General features: G+C 47.3%; 2 protein-coding genes across 16 annotated transcripts in view; one reads left to right on the top strand and one right to left on the bottom strand.

The window, feature by feature from the left end:
• The window catches only part of Pla2g5 (phospholipase A2, group V), a 68,472-nt gene that overhangs the window by 28,963 nt on the left and 20,688 nt on the right, over positions 1-18,821 (top strand). For 4 of the 14 annotated variants that reach the window (NM_017174.3, XM_087547753.1, NM_001429595.1 and 1 more), the window contains 1 exon segment: positions 18,145-18,386. The exons of 3 other annotated variants lie outside the window; for them this stretch is intronic. The gene's annotated coding sequence lies outside the window, so the exon portion shown is untranslated. 14 annotated transcript variants of the gene reach the window in all.
• Positions 1,801-4,378, bottom strand: Pla2g2a (phospholipase A2 group IIA). 2 transcript variants are annotated; one of them, NM_031598.3, is made up of 5 exons: positions 4,332-4,378; positions 3,503-3,555; positions 3,142-3,286; positions 2,784-2,893; positions 1,801-2,211 (listed from the first exon to the last, which is right to left on the bottom strand). In NM_031598.3, exons 2-5 carry the CDS (start codon positions 3,543-3,545, stop codon positions 2,069-2,071), a joined length of 441 nt encoding a protein of 146 aa, NP_113786.3. In that variant the 5' UTR covers positions 3,546-3,555; positions 4,332-4,378; the 3' UTR covers positions 1,801-2,068. The 2 variants fall into 2 exon arrangements, with proteins under 2 accessions (NP_113786.3, XP_087403917.1); XM_087547791.1 differs by lacking the exon at positions 4,332-4,378 and adding an exon at positions 3,732-3,829.

Below are 18,821 nucleotides of genomic sequence, written 5' to 3'. Positions count from 1 at the left end.
CAGTTGGTGCTAAAGAATGTCTCCTTTTCTGGAGTCTGCTCAGCCTTGAATGAGTTTGGGGGTGAGTGCTCAGGTGGTTCCGAGTCAGCTAGCACTAGAGAAGAAAACACACTGCCCAAACATCCTGAATTTAATGATGATGATGATGGTGGTGGTGGTGGTAGTGGTGGTGATGGTGAAATTATCTTTTAAAATTATTTGTATTACTGTACAAATACATATTATGATATATGTCAGTGTGAGCACCCAAGTGTCTGCCATTGCACCCATGTGTGGACCGGAGGACAGTTTCTCCCCTTCCACCATGGGACTTCTGGGGCTCCAAATGCGGGTTGGCAGGCTTGATTAGTAAGACTAGTAAGAGTTTCCCTTGATTAGTAAGATTTCTTTTCGTCCTTTTGCTAGGACGGTTTACTTGACTCATCAGTTAAGACAGGAAGCACTTTTGGGAGTGAGTTTTAAAGGTCCTTGGCAGTGTCTGTGGAGGTGTGGTGCACCGAAGTGATTTCTCTTGCCAGATGGGGATCTCGGTATTGCACAAGGCTCAGACTCCAGGGTCAGAACAACTTCACGAAGCTCATTAGCTCAAGCCTCGAACCCCACGTTTCCAGTTCCAAGAAGGGTTCCTCAGGTGTCCGGGTTTCTAACGAGTTGCTGTAAGTTGCAAAACCACTATTTGAGGATGAGAGGGAGTAGACATCTATTCTTCCACTGGCTAAAATATCCAAAACTCTTATCTGGGGATTGGCATTTTTTTTAAATGGCAGTTTGTCTTAATTTTAATAGAGATGAAAAAGTTAGCATATTTGAGATAGACAGAAGGACATAGCAGAGACAGACAACTGAAAGCATTTACTTGGCCTGTGCCTAGAATTGGGAGATCTCCCTGGTTTCTGACTGCTCTTTCCCAGGCAAAGAGAATCCGCTGAGCTGTCAGTGCATTTTAAGGATCTGTGCAAAGCCCCTGGGTTTGACATGTGCGCCAACAGGGTTCTATTTTTGCTCGATAGCCAGCTTTGCACACACAATGGCTCCGTCTGTCTTCTGGGTGAGGTCTGTGTTAGGCGTGTGAGCACAAGCTACCCTCTGTTTTCTTTAAGTTCAGTGTGGTGGCGCCTTGACAGAAACCACTCCACTTTATTCTGATGGCTTCTGCATCCTCAGACAGGCCAGGAGGCTCTGGATTGGGAGGCTGGAGAGGGAGGTCTGCCTTTATGAGGGGTGGCAGCCGCAGGCAGTTTGGACACTGCTTGCAGTATACTCTTCCCCCTCTTGATTCTCAAGCAAGCCTTAGCCAGAGACTGTGGCAGGCATCTCCATTTGAATCTCCATTTGGTGGGTACCAAGGGTCAGACCCAACTGGACTGAGCCAGAACCTTGTTCTTTTGTAATCAAGTGTATGTATGTCTCTCCATGTGGGCCCATGCATCCAGGAAAATGCGTGCATATGTGTGTGGAGGCCACGGATCAAGCTCAGGTGTCTTCTTGGGGCACCATGTTCCCTGTTTATGGAGGCAGGGTCTCTCACTGACCTGGGAATTTGCTGATTCAGCTAGCCTGGCTGGCCATTGAGCCCCAGGGGTCCACTTTCTTTCTTTCCCCAACTCTAGGATTGCAAACAAGAATGCCCTTGATGTCCCTGGGTTCTGGGGGTTGAACATAGGCCCTCGTGTTTTTTTTTTTTTTTTTTTTTTGGCAAGCACTTTATGGACTGAGCCACCTCCCCAGCCTCAAGGCCTATACTTTGAGCATGCATATTTTATATCTGTCTCGTTTCGAGTTATGAGAACACACACGTGGTTGTTGATGAATTGCTTTACTTGCGAGAGCCTCTCAGGACCCTCTTAGGTACTACGCAGCAGGAAGTTGGATGCCAAGGGAAAAGTGGGCGGATCCAAGGCTGTGGAGTGTTGGGGAAAGATCAGGCTTCAGCGGCTCCTTCTGGGTGAAGACAGAAGGGCCCGCCTGCTTCTAGGGTTGGAGAGGGGTGTTTTCTTGATCACTGGGGAACTTGGTTGGGCTAGGAGAGGTGTTAGAGGATGTCTGGATGTTTCAGAAGATGTCTCTTTCAGCAACTGGGCGTCTTCCCTTTGCAAAACTTGTTGGGGTAGAACTGGTACTTTAAACTGTAGCTTTTCTTGTTCCGGGCAAAACATTCAGCGGCAGCTTTATCGCACTGGCACAGCTGTTTCCGGCAGGAGTCCTGGTTTGCTGCAATTAGGGGGAAACGGACACAGAGCTGATGGCTACTGTCTCATGGCTGCTCGTGGGGAACTGTCTGCTTCCTGGGAAGGCAGAACCCCATCTGACCATCTGATGGGGACACACAGTGGCCACACATGGCGCTGCCAGAGGTTTGCCTCGATCCCTAGCCACCCTCTTCTAGGGTTTTTGGGGGGGGGGAGGGGAGGGAGAGGGGGAAGGGGGAGGAGCGAGGGGCGAGGGACGAGGGGTGAGGGGACAGGGTCTTTATAGCTTAGGCTGCCTTTGAGTTCTCTAAGTAGCTGAAGATGGCCTTGAACTTCTGATCCTCCTGCCTGCACATGAGCACTGGGATTCAGGTCATGCCAAATTTTGTGCATTTCATACACTGCTGAGGGTGGAACCCAGGCCCTCACGTATGCTAGGCTAGCACCCAGCCAGCTGAGCTACATCTTTGGCCCTGCCGTCCTGCTAACAGGCCTGCTTGTGTAAGTAAGCCTGCACCAGTAAAGTTCCCAGCATGCATGTGTGTGCTCAACAGCCCCGTGAAGAAAGCGGGCAGGTATCTCAGGGTATCTTACTAGAGCAGGAGATTTGGCCCCCTCGGTAGGAGAACTTGTAGGTCAGAAACTTTGTGCCACATCCACGTTTCTCCAGACGGTTGTAACAACAGTCATGAGTCACACAGCACCTGGTTGGAGGACAGACCTTACTGAGGCTGCCTTCTCACGGCCCTTGAGTCCTGGTACCCCAGCACTTCCTTTGACCTTTGGTTCTGAGCAGAGACTCAAGAACTTTAGAGTGGTCCAGGGCAGAGCTCCCAATCTGCTAACATCGGCTGGCTGGGATTCGGTGGGACACTGAGGTAGTGAGTACCAGCTCCCTCTTAGTCCCGTCCAGCTGGAGTGACAGAGGATAGGGGGACTGGGGTGGTCTTACCAATCTGTGGCATCCTTGGGGGATCCTCTGCCACCCACACCACAATGGCAACCGTAGAAGCCATAGCTAACATCAGCTCTCTTTCCTGTCTTAAACAGAATCATTTGCCCAAACTCCAGAAGGCTCCCCTGGACCTGAATTGAGCCTGAAAGGAAATGGGGGAAATAAGCCGGTCAAGGGTGGTGAACCTCTGTGCCCCAACTCCACATGGCATCTCTCTGCTACTTTCTCTCCCCACAAATGGCTTCTTCCTCCTCACACTAAGAGAGGGCCAGGCCCACAGGAAGGAAAGCCAGGGGATAGGGTGCCTCCCTCCTCAGGTTACCTCTCTCATTGTGCTGAGTTCAGGGTCCACTCTTACCAAAGGCCATGATCACAACTGCTAGCAACAGGAGGACCTTCATGCTGTCAGCTCTGTGAAGGACAGGTACACACAGCCTGGTCACTTCCTTCCAGGACAGCTTACCCTTTACCCCAGCCCCTGCTCAGCTGTCTGACTTAGCAATCCCAGAGCACAGATGTGCACTTGCATGGGGCTAAGTCACAGAGTACACATAGAGTGGCTTCCGACCGTGCATTTCGAATGTCACCTCTTGTCCCTCCTGGCTCCGTGGAACTGTCCCTCACACAGGAATGATGTGGTGATGGGACCACCCCTGCACTTCCTCTAGTCCTCCTGGGACTCGTTCTGCAGAATTGGGGTGGAGGGGTTGAAGGCAATGTCTGCCTCCACTATATACTTCACCTACATCCTCAAGTTAGATTCAAGGCTTAGGAATTCCATCCACAGGGTCCGATCCTGACAGTCTCCTCTCCAACTAAAACTGCACATTCTCTTTGCAAGCCTTTCTGACTCTGCCCACTACGTGTATACATACATGATGCCTTTCTATTCTAACACTATGCAAATGACATGCACACATGCTGCCCTTGTAAGCCTGTGACGATTACATATTTATACATATGATGCCTCCTTTCTAACCCACGACGGATGACATGTAAACACACACATTCTCAAATTCTCCCCCAGCACTCTCACAATCCCATATAACATACTTGCCCAGGAATGCGGTCTTGTACATGTTTACCTGATGGGAATTCACATCCACAGGCACGTCCATACGCACACACATGCTCACATGCACAATCACTCAAATGCATCCAAAGGGCAGGAGTTTCTGGGCATGTACCTCTTGGATGGGATGGTGGTATGGCTTCTTGTTCAAGGGCCTGCCTTGTTTTTCCTGTACTCCCAATGCTCTTAAATAGCTCTTCCCTCTGCAGGGCTGGGGATCGGAGAGCCACAGGGATGGGGAGGTGGGTGTGGCCAAATAATGGATTCACAGACGGGCATACCCAACGCCCTGGGTAATTTCCCCTTTTCCCCCCAACAGCTGGCAGAACAGCCTTGAGGGCCGGAAAAGCCCTCATACCATGGGTTGTGGCCATCATAAACTTTAGCTGATTTCGAAAGTTCATTCGGTTGATGAGAAACAGGGTGCAGCTCCTGACTGGAGAACTTTCCAAAAGCCCATCTGGGTGTGACCGCCTGCAGCCTCCTGGCAGCCACTTCCAGGAGCATGCAAGGACTGTATACAGGGGAGGGAATGAGTGTTTGAAAGTCTGGGATGTTTCTTTCTTCTGATAAACTGTGACTTTGGGGGATAGGAAAGGGAACGCTGGTTCTGTACGCTGCTTAATTCACGTGTCAGTCATTCATTCCATCACAGAAGCTTCTGTGAAGTTTCAAGGCCACACAGACTTCTCGGCAGGTGATAAGGTTGAGTTCTTGGGACCCTTGCTGTCCACTCCAGCATGGGAAGGATTGGATGATGTGGAGTCTCTGTCAACCAAAGGGCCAGCACCTTCATGCTTTCTCCTTCCTCCTCTTCACTCTCCTCCTCCTCCTCCTCTTCCTCCTCCTCCTCCACCTCCTCCTCTCTCCTTCTATGATTTCTTCTGTGTGTGTTTGTCTGTGGTTGTTTGTGTGTGTGTGTGTGTGTGTGTGTGTGTGTGTGTGTGTACACGAGCTCGAGTGCAGGTGTGTGTGCAGGTGTGTGTGCAGGTGTGTGTGCAGGTGTGTGTGTGTGTGTGTGTGTGTGTGTGTGTGTGTGTGTGTGCAGGTGTATGCATGCATGTGGAGTTCAGAGGACAACCTTAGATACTGTTCTTCAGGAGCTGTCTGCTCTGTTTTTGTTTGTTTGTTTGTTTGTTTGTTTGTTTTTTGAAACGCAGAGCTCACAAAGTAAGCTAAGCTTACTGCCTAGCAAGTCCTAGGAATCTGGCTCTCTTGACCCCCACCCCACCCCATTGGGGTTACAAATGTGTACTCCTCACCTGCTTCTTTTTCATGTGGGTTCTGGGAACTGATATCAAGTCCTTGGGACTGCACGGCAAGCCCTTTACTACTGAGCCACCTTACCAGTCCCATAGGAACTTCTAAACCTGGAAAAATCCAGCAGCTATTCTCTAAAACTGTTCTAGAGCGCAGACAAGGGCCTGGCCCAGCCTTTAGGGGATGGAGCTGAGGTGGAACACAGTTGGTCAAGGCTAAAGACTGACTGATTCCTGGCCTAATAACCTCCTCTAACTGTATTTGGGGCTAGAAGCTGACGACTTCTGGAAACTTAATAGTCTCTTGCTTATTCTGTGGCTGAAAACCTCTGGCTTCTTTCCTCTGTAACTCTCTGTGCTTTATTTAGTACGCGCTATATCTTTATTTTATAACTCTCTAGATTTTTTTTTAATTAAACACCGCATCGTTACTTTTTGACTCTCTGTGCTTTATTAAGCACTGGAAACTTAACTCTTCCTTACTGTTCTGTGCTTAAATAAGCACAAAAACCTTAACTCTTTAAGCTTAAATAAACACTGGTCTCTTACCTTGTAATTTCTTATTATTTGTGGTTAACTGAGTGCTAATTTCTGGAGAATTAACACATGCCGTTTAGCAGCTGGGGCTTGAGTATAAGGATTTATTGCTAGAGCTCTTTTCTCTGGTGACTCAGCCAGGAGCCCCTCACTGGCCAAAAGAAAAAGAAAGGAAAGGGAAGAAGTCACTCACACAGACCATATGCACCTCGCACCTCGGGTGAAGAAGAAACAGCCACACAACTTTTAACAATTGCTCTTGGTCCTTTACAGCTGTCTGATGGTTTGCATATGCTTGACCCAGGGAGTGGCACTATTAGAAGGTATGGCCTTGTTGGAGGAAGTGTGTCACTGTGGGGGTGGGCTTGGAGACCCTCCTCCTAGCTGCCTGGGGATGCTCAGTCTGTTCCTGGCTTCCTTTGGTGAAGATGTAGAACTCTCAGCTCCTCCTGCACCATGCCTGCCTGGATGCTGCCATGTTCCCACCTTGATGATAATGGATTGAACCTCTGAACCTGTAAGCCGGCCCCAATTAAATGTTGTCCTTCATAGAACTCACGTTGGTCATGGTGTCTGTTCACAGCAATAAGACCCGAATTAAGACACTATTAGAGAAAAAGTCTCTACGTAGGAAAGAATTACCTCATAGATAAAATGTTACATAGAAGGGGAGTAACAGAAGGATATCAGTACCAAGTTCAAAGCAGTGTTTCATTCTGTAAGCTCATTGTAAGTTCAAAGGAGCAGTGTTTATATGACTTTACTTTACCATGGTGCACACCTGTGGCTTCATCCTTTGATCTGACCTAGAATGGACATTTTCCCTTGATCACAAATCTGTCCCAAGCCTGTTTCCCTTTTTAGTGTAATTGTGAAGGCTCATTGTATTCCTCATTATGCAGCCTTTACTTACTATTATGAGGAGTGGGCACATTCTGTTCTTGATTCTAACTTTATTACTTCTTTCTGACAAAACAACTAAAGCCATCCCCTTAAATGTCTTCATAAAATTATTTGAATCAAGTCAGGGATTTTCTTTTAAAACCATGAATTCATCTAGACAGCATTAATTCATGAAAGTTCCCCTTCAGGTTAATCTGCAATAAACCTGCTCAATAGGGTGGGTCGATGCCCAGGAATCATTAGGCGACAGTGGTGGGAAAGGCATATCAGCATCAAGAAACCATCCTGGGAAGAAGTCTCTTGGAACCTTGCCTCTCAGAGCTCACCCATCAAAAGACATGCAAAATGGCAGGCCACTTCCGAGCAGGTCACCTGTTAGCCTTAGTCTTTCCTAAATGGCTCCTCATGGAGCTCAATGGAGAGGTGTCCATGGGAAGGGTGCGATTGTAGATTTGCCGCAGTAGTCCCTAGTCCTTGCTTGTTTGGTGATGAGCCTGCTAATGCTTCCTGGCTCCATGACATTCTGGTTCTCCAGTCTTCAGGGATACAGTGACTCAGCTTCAGTTCCTAAAGTAAACATTTCCCCCTGCCCCCCTCTTCAACCCAGGCTAAGAATTTGGCTTCCACAGCCTTAAGTAAACCATCCAACATGAGTCCTTCAGACGTTCCCGAAGTAGAGGCTGTGGGGTTCCCAGACACCCCATTGGTTCCTCACTTGTTCAACCTGTGGCAGATGAGCCATCAATTTAAAGGGTCAGTTCAATGGTCACATCCAGGCAGGGACCAACGCCAAGCAGATACAACCCATGCCCTCTCTAAGGTCCTCTTGGAGGATCATGAAGGTGGACGCTGTCTCCTGGGACACTGTCTCCTGGGACACTGAGCCATGGGATGAAAGCCAGCCATTCTGGAATATTCTGCTCCCCTCAGGGAACCTAGTATGAGTAAGAAGTGGCATATTTTTATATTAAGCTATCGATAAGTTTACACTGTGAGTCATTCAAGATGTCCTGAAAAATTCAAACTTCGTTCGTTATATTAGAATTTAGAGTTTTCAGCTGGGCAGTGGTGGCATACTCCTTTAAGTCCCAGCACTCAGGAGGCAGAGGCAGGTGGATCTCTGTGCATTTGAGGCCAGCCTGGTCTACAGAGCAAGTTCTAGAACAGCCAAGGCTACCCAGAGAAACCCTGAAGCAGAAAAACCAAGGTGGAGGGCTGGGGGTGGAAAGCAGAATCTTTCCTAGTATGTTATTGGTTGAATGGTCTTCCCCTTTCATGACTCCGTTTCCTATTCAAGTCTTGGGGCCTTAGAATATGATCTTATTTGGAAATAGGGTCATTGCAGATGCTAATAGTTGAGATGAGGTCATTAGGACCCTGGCCCTATATATCTTGTGGCCTTTACACAAAAGGGAAATGAGGGTTCAGAGAGGTGCTCACAGGGTGACGTTTCTACTACTCCTGGTGTCCAGGATGACAGCTACAAAGTCAGAAGTACAGAAGGCAGGAGAGTCCTGGACAGACTGTCAACTCTCATGAGGACCCAATGCCCCTTACTCCCAGCAGAGTGGGGCTCTTGTCTCTGCCTCAGAGCCTTGAACCAATCAATTTCTGTTACTTAAGGGTATCAGGGAGGGGGTAGAGTCAGCACTCCAGGAAGTGTACCCAAGGGGAGATCCCTTCTCCACTTAGAGTCTTGCACTCAGACAAGACTGGATTGTTGGCTTTGCCTTAGAAAAACGACTCAGATAAACCAACACGGAACAGAGCTCACTAAAGCCCTTTTAAAGGGTAGACCTTAAGCTAGAGCTTAACAGAGCTTAACAGAGAGGTGTCATGGGGAAGATTGAGATATCCCCCAGGAAGGCTTCCCAAGGGACAGTTACTCCTTGAGAACTGTGTAATTCATGGCAAGTTGATAGGCTAAAGAATTTCCTTTCATCAACAGAGTTGTACGTTCATGAAAGATGAATTTATAGGAGGTGTTGTCAAGGAATAAGAAGTGATAGAAAAAAAAAAAACCAAGGCTAGGAGTCATTTTGGCCCTAAGTAGGCATGGCTTAATTTGCCTTTAATGTTTTCCGTTGAGCTCTCTTTAGGAAAACGCCCATCATTCATGTGGGCAGTTTTGGTGTTATCAGGGGTGTGTGGAGGTTCCTGGCAGTACCAGCAGGAAAGACAGACCAACCAGATGTCAGGATGAAAGGTCTCCGTCCCTCATCCTCCCGGTTGTTGATCTATCTATCTCACTAGACGACTGATTTTGGGGAGCTCTGATGTTATACTGGGCAGGGGAGATACCATGGTCATGAAGGTGGTTTTCCGGTGCCGAGGCTTATCCATTATTGTACTCTGGATTGGCTGATCCCTGTATTTCCCCCAAATGTGGGGAACTGGGCTATAATAGGTGGTAGAGGGGGACGTTGTGCTCTCCCCTTAAAAAAAACAAAAAGGACAGCACAGAGAAGACATGCAGCCTCCAAAGCTGTCCCCCAGCCCCTGTGTGACTCTCGGCCTAGGGCACTCCCCTGAGCAGCTGGTGTGAGGCCTACAACAAGATTCAGGGTGATCTTGTCCCCCTTCAGAGCTCTCACCCCCTACAGTCTAGCCTCTCAGCCTGTGGAATGCTTACTACAAAATAGGCAGAAGCTGCCTTCCCTCCGTACATCCTGGTGGCTCTGTGGGTCCAGGTTTTAAGATTGCATCAATTCTAAGGACCCTGATGTCCCCAGACAGGATTTCTTCATTTCTTTTTTTTTTAAGATTTTATTTATTATTATATATGAGTACACTGTAGCTGTCTTCAGACACACCAGAGGAGGGCATCAGATCCCATTACAGATGGTTGTGAGCCACCATGTGGTAGATGGGATTTGAACTCAGGACCTCTGGAAGAGCAGTCAGTGCTCTTAACCGCTGAGCCATCTCTCCAGCCCCGATTTCTTCATTTCTTTAGGATATTTTTCTCTTTCTCTCAAAGTTCTGGCCACTTGGTTGTGTTCCTTCCACCGATGTCTTAGATGTCATTGACCAAGACAAGGTGTCTACTCACATGGGAATCATGTGCTGGTTGACGTTGAGGAAGACCTAACTGTGTTCTCTGATGAAATCCTCAACCCAAACCAGAGGCAACCGTAAGTTAAAAAGATCATAGAAGGTTTAAGTGGGATTCGTTGCCCAGGATGCCACCGTGCTTTGGTATTTGCAAATTCATCATGTGCCAACAGAGAAGCCAAAGCCATTTGGACATCTCAACAGATGTAGAACAGGCATTTCAAAAGATACAATCTATTTTTTTTAAATAATTTATTTATTTAGTATATATGAGTACATTGTAGCTGTCTTCAGATACGCCAGAATCTGTTATAGATGGTTGTGAGCCACCATGTGGTTCCTGGGAATTGAACTCAGGACCTCTGGAAGAGCAGTCAGTGCTCTTAACCGCTGAGCCATCTCTCCAGCCCGATACAATCTATTTTTGTGATTAGGAAATTCATAAGTTAGACAGAAAAAAGAATATACCTCAAAATCTTAAAGGCTATGTGCAGAAAACCCCTAGCCAATACCTTGACTAAGAAAGGCCTTCACCCCAAGATCTGGTTGGTTTGTCCTTCCTGCTGGCTGAGTCAGGAAACTCCACACAGCACTGATAATGCTGGAATTACTGGCGTTTTCCGTAAGATGCGGGTGGGGTAGGGGATTACAGACGCTAAGTAAACCTAGTAAACTGTGCCTACTCAGGTCTCAGGCGACTTCGAGCAAACGCCAACTTTTGGCACTTCTCGTTCCTGACAACACCCCTCATAAATCCACTTTACAGCTTTCTGGAAAAGCAAACTCTTTAACCTTTCAACTTGCCGTGAGTGACATTCACTGAGCAATGGGAACAGAAAGCCATGGATCGTATGTGCAGCCATTGCCGAGAAAACTCATGCCTTGCCTCTCCCTTGAGAAGTCCACACCTATACTTGGGTGTGTCTCACTGTCCCCTGGGCACCTCTCTGTGCTTAAAATCTATGCCCCAAATGCCTTTTAATGAACTCCGACTCTACCTTATTTTGAAATTCTTTTCTATCATGTGTCTAGGAATATGATTTTACTTGAGCGGAAGTCCCGGGGGATGGGAGTGGGGGGAGGAATGCCTCAGGCCAACCGTCCACTTGTTATGGTGATGTATGTGCTAGTGTGACAGAAGATAAAAGGCCGTGCTCTGCCAGCCACAGCTGGCTAAGTTAGGCTGCTGTTACCAGAACATAAACACTAGAGAGAAGTAATAGTGTGTGTGTGTGTGTGTGTGTGTGTGTGTGTGTGTGTGAGAGAGAGAGAGAGAGAGAGAGAGAGAGAGAGACAGAGACAGAGACAGAGACAGAGAGAGAATATTAATATTAACGATTCAGATACCCCCTCCAGGGCATGGCCCCAATAATCTCTCATTCATCCACTAATTTTTTTCTTCTTCTTGGTTTTATTGAATTAGTTTATTTTTCTATGACCTCAGATAGTTCTAATCCAATTAGGTTATATCAGTTGTAAGAGTAGCTGTTGAGTGTTGAGTGCTGAGTGCTGAGTGTTGAGTGTTGAGTGTTGAGTGCTGAGTGTTGAGTGTTGAGCATTGAGTGATGAGTGCTGAGTGTTGAGCGCTGAGTGTTGAGTGTTGAGTGCTAAGTGTTGGGTGTTGAGTGTTGAGTGCTGAGTGTTGAGTGTTGAGTGTTGAGTGCTGAGTGCTGAGTGTTGAGTGTTGAGTGTTGAGCATTGAGTGTTGAGTGCTGAGTGTTGAGCGCTGAGTGTTGAGCGCTGAGTGTTGAGTGCTGAGTGTTGAGTGCTGAGTGTTGAGCGTTGAGTGTTGAGTGCGGAGCATTGAGTGTTGAGTGTTAGTTTAGTGCTGAGGACCAAACCCAGGGCCTTGAGCTCTCCCGCCGAGTTAGAGCTTCAGCCACTTAACTGGACCTTTCTGAGTATGGCTGAAAGTAAGCTTTCTTTTTCTTTCTTTTTTTGTTTTTGTATTCTTTTCTCATATATTACAGCCTAATTGCCGTTTCCCCTCCCTTCATCCCCCCCCACTTCCTCCCTCTCCCCAAGATCTCCTCCCCCATCCCCCACCCCGGAAAAAACAAACAGAGCAGGCCTCCCAGGGACACCCACCTAACAAGGTGCAAACGGGGGTTGGGGATTTAGCAAGCGCAAGGCCCTGGGTTCGGTCCCCAGCTCCGAAAAATATAAAAGAAAAAAAAAAAGACAGGCACAAACTCTCTTATGAAGGCTGGACAAAGCTACCCAGTAGGAGAAAAGGGTTCCAAAACCAGGCAGAAGAGTCAGAGGCATCCCCGTACCCCACCGTTAAGAGTTCCTCAAGAACACTGAGCTGTCCACCCATAAGCAGAGGACCTAGCTCATCCAGGGTCCATGACTGTAGCTTTAGTCTTTGTGAGTCCCTGTGAGCTCTGCCTAGTTGATTGCGTGGGCCATGTTCTTGTGGTGTAGCTGACCTCCCTCTGGCTTTTACAACCCTTCATCTCCTTCTTTCTAGGTTCCCCTGGCTCCTCCAAGTGTTTGGCTGTGTCCCACTGCCTTCTTAAGCTTCCAGCTCTTCTCAATACACCCCAGGCCGGGGACCAGGCCTTTATCTGTATGGCTTTTAATGGACAGCTATGTTCCAAAACCATTACACCAGCACCTCCTCCACTGTCTACAGAATTTTCTCGAATGCTTAGTCTTTTCAAGAGCTTAGTTAAGACTTTCCGCATTGTTGCAGTCTCACAACTTAAGGTGCTGTGAAGTCCTTCTGGCCCTGACAGTTTTGTGTCTCCGTTGCTTGACCTTCTGGATTTTGTTTTCTATTTCGGTGCCGACTCCCTCTGGAATTTTGATGGAGATTGCAATAGCTCTTGTCAGGCTAAGCCTGGAGTTTCTTCGGTTGTTTTCTTTCTCCTGAATGATCTGTGCATGGATGAAAGCAGGGTATTAATGCTCCCACTACTATTGTATCTGGATTCAACTCTCTCTTTATATAAATGCTAGTATAACACAGTTTGGTGTGTATATATCACATAGTTTGTTTCTCTGTTGCTGTGATAAAACACTGACCAAAAGCAACTTGAGGAGGAAAGGATTTGTTTGACTTACAAGTTGCGGTCCGTTATTGAGAGAAGCCCGAGCTCAAAGCAGGAACCTAGAGACAGGAACTGAAGCAGAGACCATGCAGGAATGAATGCTGCTAACTTGTTTGCTCACCATGGCTTGCTCAGCCTGCCTTCTTATATAGCCCAGGACCACTTGCTCAGGGATAACACCGCCCGCAGCGGGCTATGGCCCTCTCACATCAACCATTCATCATGAAAATGCTCCCACGGCCTTCCTTTCTCACAGGCCAGTCCGATGGAGGCAACTCCTAAGCTGAGATCCCCTTTTCCCAGTTATGACATGGACCAGAGGAAGACTTTGCTATTTCCCTCTGAACCTCAACCCCTAGGGCAGGGTTAAACTTTGAGGTTTTCTCATGGGTCTGAGGACTTTACTCATTAAGGGCTTCCTCCACTCTTTATAGAGCTTGCAGCCAAGCCCCGATGACCTGAGTTCGATCCCTAGGATGCTAGGAGAGATCCAATTCCAAGTTGTTCTTTGATCTTCACACGCGTGCCATGGTACCTCACACACACACACACACCCACACACACACACACACACTCACTAAATGAATGAATGAATGAATGAATGAATAAATAAATAAATAAATAAATAAATAAATAAATAGTCGAAAGAGAATTATCTAACGGTGGAGACAATTCCTTAGGCTGAAGTCCCTATGACTAAAGAGGGGAAAGATGAGAACCAGCTGAGTTGTTGGCATGTGCACTTGATCTTCTGAGGTGTGAGCAGGCAGCATCATACCCCCATGGCACAGAGCTGCCTCCCCACTTTTCTTGCCATAATGGACTGTATGCCTTCAAACCAGGAGCCAAAATAAAGCCTTCGCCTCCTTATGCTGCTTTTGTTGGTATTTGGTCACAGCACTGAGAAGTGTATTTGCTACAGTTACTGCCAAAATTGCTGCAGTTGCTGCCGCTGGGCATCTAATAAGCTTGGATGGTGCACTGGTTAGTTTGTGTCACTTTGAAACAAACTGGATCCACCTGCAAAGAGAGACTGTCAACTGAAGGAATTCCCTTCCTCAGCTTGGCCCTGAGCCTATCTGCAGGTTATTTTCTTGATTAATGATTATTATGGGAGGTTGGGATATGGGAGATTGATGGTGACGCCCTGGACAGGTGGGTTCGGATAAAAGAAGAAAGTGACCTGACCAGGTCATGAGAACAAGCCAGTAATGCTGCATTCGTCCATGGCCTCTGCTTCAGTTCCTGCTTCTGGGTTCCTGCCTTGAGTTTCTGCCTTCATTTCCCTCTATAATAGGCTATAAACTGTGAGGTAAAATAAATGCATTCCTCTCCAAGATACTTTTTTGGTCATGGTGTTCATATCATAGCAACAGAAACCAATCCCGTCACCTGAGAGAAACATTGGAAAGATATTATTGCTTGACTCTGAACTATTTCCCACAGGCTCATGTGTTTGAATGCTTGGTCTCCAGATGGGGGCGCTGTTAGGCAGGGTTTGTGGAGCTTTGGGGCTTTAGTAGCCTAGTTAAAAGTTGTCACTGAGGGCGGCAGGCCTTGAAACTGCTGTAAATTTCTGGTTCTTTTTTTTTTTTTTTTTTTTTTTTTTGGTTCTTTTTTTCGGAGCTGGGGACCGAACCCAGGGCCTTGTGCTTCCTAGGTAAGCGCTCTACCACTGAGCTAAATCCCCAGCCCCTAAATTTCTGGTTCTTGTCTGAGCTTTTTGCTTCCTGATTCATGGAGACCCAGGAAGCCCCTTCCTCCATGGTGGGCTAAACTTCCTGCCTTAAATTGGTTCTGCCAGATACTTTATCACAGTGACGCAAATTGAGAGAATGGCTAGCAAGGTTGAAAACACATGGGCCCCCAACCTTGGCCTATGTGATAGTCTTACTAAAAATAGGTTAGTGCCATTCTTGTGAGAAAATGGGCAAATCCACACTGAGGGATTTCTGCTGAACAAATGCTCTGGCTTCAAATATCAGTATCCTGTACAGAATCAAGAAGGCACTCCAGGTTGGGCCGGGTGTGTGTGTGTGTGTGTGTGTGTGTGTGTGTAACAAGTCAATGACCATTATGTGGATTCTCTGGGGAAAAAGCAAAGACAAAAATGAAGCAAAATGATATTAAGGGGATTGCTGCCTTTCTTTCTTTCTTTCTTTCTTTTTTTTTTTTTTTTTTTTTTTTTTTTTTTGGAGCTGGGGACCAAACCCAGGGCCTTGTGCTTGCTAGGCAAGCGCTCTACCACTGAGCTAAATCCCCAACCCCGATTGTTGCCTTTATAATAGGGAACTTTTGATTGTTAGATAGTTAATGGACACACCAGATAACAAAATGATGTTACTGTTACATTTGGTTTTTTTAAAGCTTTTTACTGATTCTTTGTGATTTCACACCATGCTCCCCAATCCCACTCATCCCTCTGTGACTTTCTGTCTGCCCTTCATCCTTGCAACTTCTCCCCCAAAGGAAAATAAAAACATAAGTAAATAAAAACAAGGCAAAAATAAGCAAACAAAAAGCATCTTGTGGAAACTGCAGCGTGTTCCACAGTATACTCTTTGGTTCACACATTTTTTTAATTATTAAATTTACTTATTTTATTTATATGAGTGCACTGTGGCTGTCTTCAGACACACCAGAAGAGGGCATTGGATCCCACTACAGATGGTTGTGAGCCGCCATGTGGTTGCTGTGATTTGAACTCGGGGCCTCTGGAAGAGCAATCAGTGCTCGTAACCGCTGAGGCATCTCTCCAGTCCTTATCCACACACCTTTACCTGCAAATGTCCATTACAATGAGTCATTGGTTTGGTTTGAGGCCTCTGGCTTCTGCTACATGATCAATGAGGAATCCTCACTGGGACTCCTCACAGATATCCTGTTGTTGCCCTGTGTCATGGAGATCTTGAAGCTTTGGTTTTGCAGGATCATCCCCTTCATATGCTCTAGTAGTTTATGGATGGTATAGCTGTTGGAGTGGGCCAACTCCGAGCCCTGGATGTGGGCCTGGGTGGTAGCTGAGTTGGTCAGCCCACAGCTCTCCTGCACCTATACCACCAGGGCAAGCTCTCCAGAACTGCCCCAGCTAGCTCACCCAATTCCACAGCCAGCAAAGGGCTGGGCCAGCTCTCCCGCTCTCATAACCTCAGAGCCAGTCTTTCATTGCCCACAACATCGGGGCCAGTTCTACTGTGCTGCCCAAGCAAGGTACAGGGTCTGCTCTCCAGAGTGCTGCAGCCACTGAGGGGCAGGACCAACTCTACACAGTCCGTGGACATCAACAAGGTCCCAGGTGACAGCCCAGATCAGCGCTATCTGCATGACCTTTGACCCAGTAATGTGTAGTACTATGAGCCAGGGACATTGACTCCTGCTGCTGCATGGCCACAGACCCAGACACGTCCCTCAGTGGCAGCATGGAGTGGGATGTCACCATAGCCTCAGATGGCAGGGCAGGCCACTCACATCAGGCTGTTCCTCCAGTTCTACCTTTCTTCGCAGTGCTCAAATTATTCAGCTTCTTCTTCTTCTTCTTCTTCTTCTTCTTCTTCTTCTTCTTCTTCTTCTTCTTCTTCTTCTTCTTCTTCTTCTTCCTTCTTCCTTCTTCTTCTTCCTCTTCTTCCTCTTCCTCTTCCTCTTCCTCTTCTTCTTCCTTCTTCTTCTTCTTCTTCCTTCTTCTTCTTCTTCCTCTTCTTCCTCTTCCTCTTCCTCTTCCTCTTCTTCTTCTTCTTCTTCCTTCTTCTTCTTCTTCTTCTTCTTCTTCTTCTTCTTCTTCTTCTTCTTCTCTCTGTCTCTCTCTGTCTCTCTCTGTCTGTGTGTCTCTCTGTGTCTCTCCGTGTCTCTCTCTGTCTCTCTCTCTCTGTGTCTCTCTGTGTCTATCTCTGTCTCTGTCTCTGTCTCTCTCTCTCTCTCTCTCTCTCCACCACATATATCACATACATGTGCATCACAGTGGTTCCCAACATGTGGTTGGGCAATGCCATGGGCAAGCCTCTGGGTATCTTCCCTAGTGTTAAATTTCTTTATGGTCAGGGCTAGAGAGATGGCTCACTAGTTAAGAGCACTGAATGCTCTTCCTAAAGGACCCAGGGCTCAATTCTCAGCACCCACACAGCAGCTCACAAATGTCTGTAGTTCCAGTTCCCCATTTCTGGGGGACCTGACGCTCTTTCACACACACACACACACACACACACACACACACACACACACATGCAGGCAGTACAAAACTAAAAATAAACAAGTTAAAAAAATCTTCATGGTTGTAAGTTTGCTTGTTTGTGTAAAACATTATCTTCTCCTTGGAGAGAAACTGGGAATGATGGAGGGGTAAGTTTCTTCCGTTTGTCCGCAAATGAGGGAGGGAGGGAGAGACACAGACACACAGACACACACACACACACACACACACACACACACACACACACACAGAGAGAGAGAGAGAGAGAGAGAAAGAAGACACAGAGACACACAGAGACAGAGACATAGAACAACAAAATATTAAGAATTTATGGATAAGTCTCATAACTTTCAGCAGATTTCAAATTTTTCAAAATGAAAATTTGGGAGACCTGTGACTGCCTGATCATCGAGTATCTCTGTTCATTTTCTCCCTCCCTCCCTCCCTCCCTCCCTCCCTAGGGTCCACAGCTTTGTCATGTGAACCTGACCTCCAGCCAAAGACTCACAGAAGCTTTCCCTTGTAATTCAGAAAAGAACTCAGGATTATTGAAAGCCATGCTTCTCAGCCGCTGCTCTCCAGGCTCTGTTCTAGCCTCCAAAGACACTCTTTGTCTCTCCAGTGGTCGGCTGCACCACTTCTCCACCATCCTGGGCCAGTCCAAACACCGGCTCTGTGTTCGTGCTCCTAGCTGGGACAACACTGAGGCACCTGAGTCCTCAGGTAGTCAAGACACTTAGCCTCTCAGATAATTAAGAAGGTTCCAATGCAGGCCCTGTGGGGGTTAGTCAGGGCCGAGGGATTATCGAAGGCTTCTGAAGTGGATAAGTCTGTGACCTGGATAGCTTACCACTCTTCCACTGCCCTCCCCACTGGAATGTGCTGGGTAATTGCCCAGGGCCCTGTTACAGAAGGGCCAGTGCTGTGCCAGCCTCTGCTTTTGCAGGACTTTCTGCCACCATGAAGGCTGTTGGGGGCTGAGCAGGATGTTGACTGGCTATCGTTCATTGAGCACTCTCACGATCAGCATCACGCACGGAATCCATCCTTCCTGTGTTGCAGCTTGTAGACCCTGATGCTTGGGCTGCCAGCCATAAACGTGGGGATCCAGACTCTGTCTACCGAGGCTGCCCATAGGGACAGGCCCTGGGAAGAGGAGCTGAGACCAGGCTAAAAAGGTCAGTGATTGGGTGTGAAGATCCCGAAAGAGGGAGAAGCAATGGGCTACAGAGAGAGAATCAGGGCAGGTGGAGTCTGGAGAACCCAAGAGAGGTTTGGGGAGCAATGGACACAAATTCTGCCAGAGGAATCTCCTAGGACTTCAGGATCCCTTATAAGCCTTTTGTCAGGGCTGGGTAGTTCCTGAGGACAGTTGTGTCTAAAGTAAGGATGCTCATCTGGTCATTCTTAAAACGAACTAAGCCAGAACAGGGCTATGAATGGGGTGGGTATGACTCCTGCTTACCGCCATCTAAAGGCTTGTCCGACTTTCTCATGTTTATGGACATGTCTGTGTGTATACACACACATGTTAACAGGTGTACAAGTGCACGTATGCGTATGCCTGTGGAGGCCAGAGGTTTGCTTCTCCAACTCATGTTTTTTTTTTTTTT

This window comes from Rattus norvegicus, chromosome 5 (genome assembly GCF_021556685.1).
Source record: "Rattus norvegicus strain SHRSP/BbbUtx chromosome 5, alternate assembly SHRSP_T2T, whole genome shotgun sequence".
Classification (NCBI taxonomy): Eukaryota; Metazoa; Chordata; class Mammalia; order Rodentia; family Muridae; genus Rattus; species Rattus norvegicus.
This window is presented reverse-complemented; position numbering and strand designations above follow the sequence as displayed.